This window comes from Nerophis ophidion, linkage group LG01 (genome assembly GCF_033978795.1).
Source record: "Nerophis ophidion isolate RoL-2023_Sa linkage group LG01, RoL_Noph_v1.0, whole genome shotgun sequence".
Taxonomy (NCBI): Eukaryota; Metazoa; Chordata; class Actinopteri; order Syngnathiformes; family Syngnathidae; genus Nerophis; species Nerophis ophidion.
In genome coordinates this window covers 46,566,414-46,578,504 of record NC_084611.1, presented here as the reverse complement: position 1 = coordinate 46,578,504, position 12,091 = coordinate 46,566,414, and the positions used below count along the sequence as shown (strand labels likewise).

The following is a 12,091-nucleotide window of genomic DNA, read 5'->3' as shown; positions in this document are numbered from 1 at the left end:
GGAACGCAAATGGCGCACGACTAAACTTGAGGTGCACCATCAAGCATGGAGTGATAGTTTAATAACTTATAAACGCATGCTTACCTTAGCTAAAACTAATTATTACTCAAATCTCATCCGCATTAATAAAAACGATCCAAAATTTTTGTTTAGTACTGTAGCATCGCTAACCCAACAAGGGACTCCTTCCAGTAGCTCCACCCATTCGGCAGATGACTTTATGAAGTTCTTTAATAAGAAAATTGAACTTATTAGAAAGGAGATTAAAGACAATGCGTCCCAGCTACAACGGGGTTATAGTAACACAGATACGATTGTATATACGGCGGATACTGCAAATATCCAAAATAGTTTCTCTCGTTTTGATGAAATAACATTAGAAGGATTGTTACAACGTGTAAATGGAATAAAACAAACAACATGTTTACTTGACCCACTTCCTGGGAAACTTATCAAGGAGCTTTTTGTATTATTAGGTCCATCAGTGCTAAATATTATAAACTTATCACTTTCCTCGGGCACTGTTCCCGTTGCATTCAAAAAAGCGGTTATTCATCCTCTCCTTAAAAGACCTAACCTCGATCCTGACCTCATGGTAAACTACCGACCGGTGTCTCACCTTCCCTTTATTTCGAAAATCCTCGAAAAAATTGTTGCGGAGCAGCTAAATGAGCACTTAGCGTTTAACAATCTATGTGAAACCTTTCAATCCGGTTTCAGGGCAAATCACTCGACTGAGACAGCCCTCGCAAAATTGACTAATGATCTATTGCTAACGATGGACTCTGATGCGTCATCTATGTTGCTGCTCCTCGATCTTAGCGCTGCTTTCGATACCGTCGATCATAATATTTTATTAGAGCGTATCAAAATACGAATTGGTATGTCAGACTCAGCCCTGTCATGGTTTAACTCTTATCTTACTGATAGGATGCAGTGCGTCTCCTATAACAGTGTGACCTCGGACTATGTTAAGGTAACGTGTGGAGTTCCCCAGGGTTCGGTCCTTGGCCCTGTACTCTTCAGCATCTACATGCTGCCGCTAGGTGACGTCATACGCAAATACGGTATTAGCTTTCACTGTTATGCTGATGACACCCAACTCTACATGCCCCTAAAGCTGACCAACATGCCGGACTGTAGTCAGTTGGAAGCGTGTCTTAATGAAATTAAACAATGGATGTCCGCTAACTTTTTGCAACTTAATGCCAAAAAAACGGAAATGCTGATTATCGGTCCTGCTAGACACCGACCTCTATTTAATAATACAACTTTAACATTTGACAACCAAATAATAAAACAAGGTGACTCTGTAAAAAATCTGGGTATTATCTTCGACCCAGCTCTCTCCTTTGAGTCACACATTAAAAGCGTTACTAAAACGGCCTTCTTTCATCTCCGTAATATCGCTAAAATTCGCTCCATTTTGTCCACTGGAGACGCCGAGATCATTATCCATGCGTTTGTTACGTCTCGTCTCGATTACTGTAACGTATTATTTTCGGGTCTCCCCATGTCTAGCATTAAAAGATTACAGTTGGTACAAAATGCGGCTGCTAGACTTTTGACAAGAACAAGAAAGTTTGATCATATTACGCCTGTACTGGCTCACCTGCACTGGCTTCCTGTGCACTTAAGATGTGACTTTAAGGTTTTATTACTTACGTATAAAATACTACACGGTCTAGCTCCAGCCTATCTTGCCGATTGTATTGTACCGTATGTCCCGGCAAGAAATCTGCGTTCAAAAGACTCCGGCTTATTAGTGATTCCTAGAGCTCAAAAAAAGTCTGCGGGCTATAGAGCGTTTTCCGTTCGGGCTCCAGTACTCTGGAATGCCCTCCCGGTAACAGTTCGAGATGCTACCTCAGTAGAAGCATTTAAGTCTCATCTTAAAACTCATTTGTATACTCTAGCCTTTAAGTAGACCTCCTTTTTAGACCAGTTGATCTGCCGCTTCTTTTCTTTCTCCTATGTCCCCCCCTCCCTTGTGGAGGGGGTCCGGTCCGATGACCATGGATGAAGTACTGACTGTCCAGAGTCGAGACCCAGGATGGACCGCTCGTCGGGACCCAGGATGGACCGCTCGCCTGTATCGGTTGGGGACATCTCTACGCTGCTGATCCGCTTCAGATGGTTTCCTGTGGACGGGACTCTCGCTGCTGTCTTGGAGCCACTATGGATTGAACTTTCACAGTATCATGTTGGACCCGCTCGACATCCATTGCTTTCGGTCCCCTAGAGGGGGGGGGTTGCCCACATCTGAGGTCCTCTCCAAGGTTTCTCATAGTCAGCATTGTCGCTGGCGTCCCACTGAATGTGAATTCTCCCTGCCCATTGGGTGTGAGTTTTCCTTGCCCTTTTGTGGGTTCTTCCGAGGATGTTGTAGTCGTAATGATTTGTGCAGTCCTTTGAGACATTTGTGATTTGGGGCTATATAAATAAACATTGATTGATGATTGATGATAACAGTATGTAATATGTTCAATATTTAACATATTTTTAACATTTTATTTTATTTTTAACATTTTATTTTATTTTTTCACTGCAGTGATTTCCGTTTCTATGGCAGCATACTTCCAACTTCCGGCAACAAATGTGTTCCTACCTTCGGAAACAAACAACATTGTTTTAACCATGGCAAACTTGGTAATGGACAAAAAAGATGACTATTTTTGGATAAATGTGGATTCACAACCCTATCTTTTTGAAGCTGACTATACGGAGGATGAACTGCTGCTCAAAGAAAGAAGCACGAAAGAAGGGTGAGATGGTGGAGAAGACAGAATCCGAGAGTGTGATGTGAAAGTGAATCGAGGCTGCAAAGTGTGGAAATTTGAAACCATGCTCTTTCGACATAAATGGAGTGCTTACCTAAACTAACCGGAAAAAAACGTCCCTGGCCAGCTGTATCGAGTGAGTCACACTTTATATTGATCATGATACACGCAGCCGTCATGGGTGTTATTACAACTACAGTACTTACGCTATCTGGCTAGCTGTGTACAAGCAAAACATGAAATACTTTACAGAGTTGAGTTTTGAGTTTATTTCGAACATGCAAGCATACAACACGATACATCACAATTTCCAGATACTGTAATATGATTGGTAATGTTTTTCACTCAGTATATGTTGATGTTCTATCACAGTGTTGTGCATTACAAATTCAAAGGTGTTTTGTGCTGCCAGAGAAATTAGCGTGTGTCTTTCTGTAGTTCGCTTTTACGGCTTGTAGCGGTATAATTGATTGCCCCCACGAGCTGCATTGATATCCACCGAGAGCGAGCCGATTAGGTGTTGTGGGAACCCACAAGGCCCCGCTGTCTCCCTGGCTTATTAACCTCTCCTCAAGATTACACCCAACAGGAGGTCAGGACATACAACGACAGCTTGAGGTCAGACAATCTGGTTCAAAGTACAAACAGCAACTCCATGACTGAAGAGAAAGTTGGAAAACAAGCAAACAAGTTCGCTCCTTTCGTGTCTGCAGACGTCACCCAAGCGACGTGTTCCGGGAAAGCGAAGACACGCTAGGTGGCTAAAGGCCCCGGTTGGCATCTCCATGACTTTGTGCTAAGCAGGTATTAAAGGCAGTCAGGACAATTAGCCAAGTCGCAAGAGAGATTTGTTTGGTGCACCGCGGCAAGACCAGCTGTGTTTTGAATGAGAAACCTGAGGGATCTGCTGCCGGACGCTTGGACAGACCAGCATCCTCTCCTTGGAACACCATATCTTTACTAATTCATGTAAGTCTCCACATTCTCTTATCGTGGCTTCTTTACTCAAGGCTTTTACTCAGATCCGTGCAGGTATTCAGTCTGTCCCCTAGGATTTCATTTTTGGGACTCTTGTTCATGTCTTTAGTTCTTAGTTTTTGCCTGTCAGCTTGAGTATTTGCTTTTTGTTATCTAGTTGCCTCAAGTCCACCTGCTTCACACAAGGAAGCAAAGGTGTCCGGATAAAACTTGTCCACTTCTGATACATTGAGTATTGGCCGATGTCGGTATCGATACTCTACCATATCAGCAGGAATCATTCATACGTTCATTATTTTGTAGTGTGGAATCTTTAAAAATGTTTGATCGAGTCAAGCAGAGAACAGTAGTAGGCATGAAAAACACTAACATTGACACAAATGTCATTTATTTCAAATGCATGCTCGACATCTGCGTAGAAGCAGTTATTGTATTTTTGCAATAATTGATCCTCTGTGGTTTATACTGATTGGGGTTTCAATCCAATTAGAGTTCCATCACTCTATACACTCAACATCTGTTCCAATCAGAAAATAGTCCTACAGAAAGAAAGCACCAACATGATATAGCAATTACACGTTAATCATATTCAATAATTATATCTAACGTACTTACAGTGCATTATTCTAAGATAAATACGTTCTGAGTCATTGAATTGGAAATAATACTGATGAGCATGTTTCTTGTATAAACAGTCATTAAAATTAAAGTGCAAATGAAAACACATATTCACTATTTTAGTCAAAATTTTTACACTTTAGAAATTTCAGACTAATTTGTTTGATATTGCCATTACTGCCACAAGTGGTGGAAAAGTGAAATGACAACTGAGTGCCACTGCGGCCCACTGGGATCACAGCTGAGCAACACATGTATTGGCATCCCCTACTTTTCCACTACAGAGGGATCCGTAATCTTATAATTATTTTACTAATTATAGCTAATATACTTCAGTTTACAACCTTGTCAAACAATATATCATGTGTTAAGAATATTATTTATTCATCACATAACACTTAGGCTTAGGTCAGACTGATTACAAAAATAAGTACTAACCAAATATACTGCATAAGTATGTTAAGATATGAAAAATGTCAAATAACAGATATAACTTTGTTTTTTTGTCACTCCCGGATGGAATCACTTTCCCCCATAGCTTCAACGTGTGCAAGCTGTACTTCATGGGCGAGGCCCGCGTAGCGGAGCGAGCCCTAATACAAGTTCCCTCGCGTGACCGCCCTGCACACGAGTTTCCCTGTGAGCCCGCCCCCGCGGGTTCACCTTCATACAACTTTGCGTCTGGGCGGCCCCGAGTGACTTGCACTGGCCACCCGGTTGCAGATAGAGCGAATGGAATTGGATACCTGGGTTCGCGGCGCGTCCGCGCCGGTGGACTCGGTCGCTCTACCGCCCGTGCGTCGGCCGACCCCCCGCTCCCCTCACCGGGGGGTCGGCCCCACGGGTGTTGGGGGTCGGCCATACCGCCGGTGCCGGGCGCATGTCGCCGGCCGCGGGGAAGGCGGGCCAGGCGGGGTGTCGGTGCGTCTGGCCTTTCTCGGGATCACCTCAGCTACGGCTCCCGGTGGGGCCCTCTCGGGAAACGGGGCCCCGGCTCTGGACCCCGGCGAGGCATCCTGCCGGGTGGCCTCGGCTGGCACCTAGCAGCTGACTTAGAACTGGTGCGGACCAGGGGAATCCGACTGTTTAATTAAAACAAAGCATCGCGATGGCCCACGACGGGTGTTGACTCGATGTGATTTCTGCCCAGTGCTCTGAATGTCAAAGTGAAGAAATTCATTGAAGCGCGGGTAAACGGCGGAAGTAACTATGACTCTCTTAAGGTAGCCAAATGCCTCGTCATCTAATTAGTGACGCGCATGAATGGATGAATGAGATTCCCACTACCCACTATCTAGCGAAACCACAGCCAAGGGAACGGGATTGGCAGAATCAGCGGGGAAAGAAGACCCTGTTGAGCTTGACTCTAGTCTGCAACTGTGAAGAGACATGAGGGGTGTAGAATAAGTCGCAAGTGAAATACCACTGCCCTTAATGAGCAGGGCGTCGCAAGTGAAATACCACTGCCCTTAATGAGCAGTGAATTGAACACACGATACAAAGATATCCAAGGAACCTGGGGAACCCTGTTACGAGCCCTGGCGGGTGCATGGTGGGACCAGTGATGGGCCCTCGTGTGCGCGTGTTGGGAGGCGGTCAGGCAACCCCGGCGTGAGCCCCACTGCATGTGGGGTGACCCCTGTTACGAGTCCTTAGTAGGCACGGGCACAAACATCCTAGTGGATCTGTGTTACGCATACGGTGGATGTCGGGCAGGAAAAGCCCCACTTGCGAAGTGTTCACAGCAAACAGGGTGATGCCCATTACGGACCCGAACATGTGCGGGCACGACTGCCAACAGGCAGACCCGTGTTACGCGTGAGAGGGTGACGGGTGGGCAAAACCGGCGTGTGCCCACTGCAGAAAGAGGGACTGGTTACGAGCCCTTAGTAGGAGCGGGCGCGACTGCAATCAGCAGACCCGCGTTATGCATACGATGGGAGGCGGACCAGGGAACTCTCCTGCGACGCGCACACAGCAACCTAGGGGATTCCTGTCACGGGATCCTGACGAGTGTGAGCCTGGCTGCTGATAAGTGGACTCAGATTTACGCCTTTTGGGAATGACGGACAGGTGAAACCTTAGCTATAAGTCTGAACTACTGCCTGGCTTATAAAAAAATGGGGAAGCAACATAGAGTGGGGGCTTGACCATGTCCTTGACCTCTGTGAAAAGAATCTTTATTATTTTTAAGCAATTTACACTACAAATTGGTAGTGGCAATACCTGGAGGGTCTCCAGCAACAGTGAACTGTGGTGGGTTTACTTTCTCGCTTCGGTGCCGGCTCACTCATGAGTGCCGGACCTTAAGGGAACACAACTTAGGAGGGTCGTAGGTGCCGGCTCATTCCCGGGAGCCGGGCCATGAAGGATCATTATGCAATTCTCCAAGGTTGAACCTGTGTTCGTCTGCTGAACCTGAAGCATGGACTTGAATCCCCCTGTCCAAAGTGGCTAACCAATCTCCGTCGCAGGCTGGAGCTGAGGACCCATTAGGAGTGGGGCCGGGAATATTGTCAAACAAACATTGGACCCGGTTCATTACAAGGGGGAGTAAGAGGACTTGCCAGGGGGTAAGGGATGAATATAGGCTGTCAGGCCCAAGTAGTAAGGCCGAATTTTGTTCTGATGGTGGTGTGGTGGAACGTGAAGAGGAGTTCATCTACAGTCTAACGTGTGTCCTATGTTGACGAAAAAACAAGTATTTGTGCTGTCTGGGCGGCTTGGGCGCGGGCCCACCGACGGGCGGTTAACCGAACTGGAACCCAGGTATTCAATTCCATTGGCTCTATCTGGAACCGGGTGGCCAGGGCAAGTCACTCGGGGCCGCCCAGACGCAAAGTTGTATGAAGGTGAACCCGCGGGGGCGGGCTCACAGGGAAACTCGTGTGCAGGGCGGTGACGCGAGGGAACTTGTATTAGGGCTCGCTCCGCTACGGGGGCCTCGCCCATGAAGTACAGCTTGCACACGTTGAAGCTATGGGGGTAAGTGATTCCATCCGGGAGTGACAAGTGCGTGTGCACCGTCACACTTCTGACCTTGAGGACATGAAGTTCAGTGTTTGCAAGCTTCATCTTTCCAATAGTGGGGAGAGGGTATCCCTTTGCAAGTTTACCTGTGGAGAAATCCATGCAGTCAAAGAGTGAAATCCATGCAGTCAAAGAGTAAGTAAAAAGCAGTAATTCTCATAAAATGAGAAAGTAGCAACATGAAATAGATCAAAGGACAAAACACGATTTACAGTACACATGAAAGGTCAGGGGTCCCCAAACTACGGCCCACCAGCGTCCACAATCTGGCCCGCAGATGTCCCAAATTACAAAAAAAATTAAGAAAAATAACAAAATTAAATGAAATCTGTCCTGTCCAGCCGCTCAGGCAAATCCTACGATGTATGATGATTAAAGATGTTCAACTTTTACTTTTTTGGGCTTCACGGTGGCAGAGGGGTTAGTGCGTCTGCCTCACAATACGAAGTTCCTGCAGTCCTGGGTTCAAATCCAGGCTCGGGATGTTCCTGTGTGGAGTTTGCATGTTCTCCCCGTGAATGCGTGGGTTCCCTCCGGGTACTCCGGCTTCCTCCCACTTCCAAAGACATGCACCTGGGGATAGGTTGATTGGCAACACTAAAAATTGGCCCTAGTGTGTGAATGTGAGTGTGAATGTTGTCTGTCTATCTGTGTTGGCCCTGCGATGAGGTGGCGACTTGTCTAGGGTGTACCCCGCCTTCCGCCCGATTGTAGCTGAGATTGGCGCCAGTGCCCCCCGCGACCCCAAAAGGGAATAAGCGGTAGAAAATGGATGGATGGAACTTTTACTTTCGAAGAAGCAGTGGACATTTTTTGTATCAGTATAGAAAATGCGGTTTCTCTAAAAAGTTAACTGACAATTCAATTTGTAATAATGTAAACATCTCACAAATTGATCTTTAGCTTCAAGTATATTTTCCGGGTGATGAATTATCAAGTAGCTTTTCATATTTCCTGCGGTGTGCAGAGTCCGCGCTTCCACCAGACGCTTTCCCTCCGTGGCGGTGCGTCATGACCCGCTTTAGCTTTGGAAACACTGGAAACAAAGGTAGCGCTTTGCTTTGCAGTATGCAGACTGTATCACACGCGCCAAATAGCTCCTGCTTTTCCCAGAGTTTGTTTGTCTGTTTGTTGCCCTTCAAGTGTGTATGTATCTCACATGGAAGTTGGAATACTCTTGACAGTGCATATGTTGCTGTCCATTTCTGCTGTACATCCATCCAGCCATTTTCTATTGCTTGTCCCTTTTGGGAAAAAATAAAAATGAAAAAATCGGTTTAAGCCAGGGCCGTGGAGAGGGGGTCCAGACTGAGGCCAAGGGAAAAAAACAACTCATAGCCTTAGTACACATCCCTCTCACATGTGTGTGTAAGAGAGAAACATCAAAGAACACAAAGGACATGAAAGACTTTAAAGCAGTGAATACAACCAGCCTCTTCTACATACAGCTATGAATAAAAAATAAAAGAAACATATACACTGTCGTGGCCTCTGCTGTGTTCCACACCATCGTCCGCTGAGGTGGAGGGAGCATGGCCAGAGACAGGAGCAGACCCAACAAAGCAACCAAGAGAGCAGACTCCACTCTCGGCCGCCAACCAACTCTCGGCCAGTGTCCAGTCCGCATGGATGAGCAAGGATACGTCCAAGGAGACTGAGGTGTCCGACACCTGCTCACCCAGCCATGACACCACGAAGCCTCTCCATCCCGGCGCTCAGTGCTAGCTCCACAGCCCTGTCCCCTCATCCGCATCTCCTCCAGTCTCTCCAAACCGACTCCGGTGTGACAGAGAGCCAGCAGGTCAGGAAAGTGCCACCCCTTGTCACACAGTCCCAAAGGGTCCCGGACCAAAAGGCAAAACAATATAATAACACATGAAAACAAGAGGGAAACACAAAAGGATGACTAAAGAGCACAGAGCTCCTGCCAACAGCAGCCACTACACAGCGCCATCTTGGAAAAAAATAAAAAATAATTTATATATATATATATATATATATATATATATATATAATATATATATACAAACACACTGTTTCCATATGAGTTGGGAAATTGTGTTAGATGTAAATATAAATGGCATACAATGATTTGCAAATCATTTTCAACCCATATTCAATTGAATGCACTACAAAGACAACATATTTGTTGTTCAAACTGAAACATCTTTTTTTGCAAATAATCATTATCTTTAGAATTTGATGCCAACAAAGAAGTTGGGAAAGGTGGCAATAAATACTGACAAAGTAGAGGAATGCTCACCAAACACTTATTTGGAAAATCCCACAGGTGTGCAGGCTAATAGGGAACAGGTGGGTGCCATGATTGGGTATAAAAACAGCTTTCCAAAAAATGCTCAGTCTTTCACAAGAAGGGATGGGGCGAGGTACACCCCGTTGTCCACAACTGCATGAGCAAATAGTCAAACAGTTTAAGAACAACGTTTCTCAAAGTGCAAATGGAAGAAATTTAGGGATTTCAACATCTATGCTACATAATATCATCAAAAGGTTCAGAGAGTCTGGAGAAATCACTCCACGTAAGCGGCATGGCTGGAAACCAACATTGAATGCCCGTGACCTTCGATCCCTCAGACGGCACTGTATCAAAAACCCACATCAATCTCTAAAGGATATCACCACATGGGCTCAGGAACACTTCAGAAAACCATTGTCACTAAATACAGTTGGTTGCTACATCTGTAAGTGCAAGTTAAAGCTCTTCTATGCAAAGCCAAAGCCTTTTATCAACAACATCCACAAACGCTGCCGGCTACTCTGGGCCCGAGATCATCTAAGATAGACTGATGCAAAGTGGAAAAGTGTTCTGTGGTAGAACGAGTCCACATTTCAAATTGTTTTTTGGAAATATTCGACATCGTGTCATCTGGACCAAAGTGGAAGCGAACCATCCAGACTGTTATCGACGCAAAGTTCAAAAGCCATCATCTGTGATGGTATGGGGGTGCATTAGTGCCCAAGGCATGAGTATCTTACACATCTGTGAAGGAACCATTAATGGTGAAAGGTACATGCAGGTTTTGGAACAAAATAAGCGCCTTCTTTTTCATGAATGCCCCTGCTTATTTCAACAAGACAATGCCAAGCCACATCCAGCACGTGTTACAACAGTGTGGCTTCATAAAAAAAAAGTGCGGGTACTTTCCTGGCCCGCTTGCAGTCCAGACCTGTCTCCCATGGAAAATGTGTGGCGCATTATAAAGCGTAAAATATGACAGCGGAGACCTCGGACTGCTGAACAACTGAAGCTCTACATAAAACAAGAATGGGAAAGAATTCCACTTTCAAAGATTCAACAATTAGTTTCCTCAGTTCCCAAACGTTTATTGAATGTTGTTAAAAGAAAAAGTGATGTAACACAGTGGTGAACATGCCCTTTCCCAACTACTTTGGCACGTGTTGCAGCCATGAAATTCTAAGTTAATTATTATTAGCAAAAAAATAAAAAATAAAGTTTATGAGTCTGAATATCAAATATATGTCTTTGTAGTGCATTCAATTGAATATGGGTTGAAAAGGATTTGCAAATCATTGTATTCTGTTTATATTTATATCCAACACAATTTCCCAACTCATTTGGAAACGGGGTTTGTATATTATATATATATATATATATATATATATATATATATATATATGTATATATATATATATATATACACATACACATACATACATAAGTATATATGTATGTATACACACATTCTATATATATATATATATATATATATATATATATATATATATATATATATATATATAGGAATCAGATTCCAGTCAAATCATGAGGTGGCCAAAGATTTGCAGCTTTAAAATGTAGTCATATTTTCTGTCAAAATACATTTACCCAGAAAATATTTTGCCGCATATTTTGTCCAACCTTTGGCGAGCCACTTAATACCTTGAATTTGACACCTGTGCAATATTGGATTGGGACATCCTTCATTTAGACCAGTCGACATGCGGGATTTATATATATGATTATTATGGTTAGTGGTAGCCTTATTGATTTTTTGTTTGAGATTGTGGGTCATTAAGTTGGAAACACTTATCCCTTCATCTCAGTCTTCTTTTTTTCCAGCATCCAAGGTACGCTTTAATGTTTTAACGATTAATAATGAACAGGTAGTTTCAAATCTCTTTGTGGCTGACTGTCACAAATAAATCCATGAATGAGAAACACTGGAGTGGTATCTGAAAGTATGTACAGTAATTGCCCAGTTTCTTATGTTGGCATGTAAAACAGGGCAACTTATCCTTTTTCACCCCGGGGCACAACTTTTCCACAAAAAAATTCCACTCAAATATTAATACTAAGTTTGTAATCTTATTTTTGTCTTTAATCGTATTCAAAAATTATATCCAACCTACTTAGTTTTACATCTGTGTCAAATTATATGAAGTCATGTGTTAATCACAAATATTACTAGAAATTGCAATTCCAGTAGGAATTGCAAGTGAATGCCCTGCTTGCACGAGCCGCCGAAGCGATGATACATACGCCCGAGAAAATGACCGGAAATTCTGGGAATATTGGGCAAAGGAAAACATGTTTTGCATTTGACTATGTGAAGAGTAGTGTGGGTTGATGGTTGAAAGGGGGAAATCGGGTAAATATAATGCAAACTTTTGAGAATTTTGGGTATTGTGTAACTATGATCACG

General features: G+C 44.1%; 1 protein-coding gene across 1 annotated transcript in view; it reads right to left on the bottom strand.

Moving 5' to 3' along the window:
- Window positions 1-4,255: 4,255 nt before the first annotated feature.
- The window catches only part of LOC133558790 (lipopolysaccharide-binding protein-like), a 32,386-nt gene continuing 24,550 nt past the window's right edge, over window positions 4,256-12,091 (bottom strand). The window contains exons 14-15 of the mRNA XM_061909960.1: window positions 7,416-7,492; window positions 4,256-4,297 (exon numbers count right to left, since the gene is read on the bottom strand). Of these exons, the coding sequence (XP_061765944.1) occupies window positions 4,256-4,297; window positions 7,416-7,492 (119 nt within the window). The remainder of the gene's footprint in view (window positions 4,298-7,415; window positions 7,493-12,091) is intronic.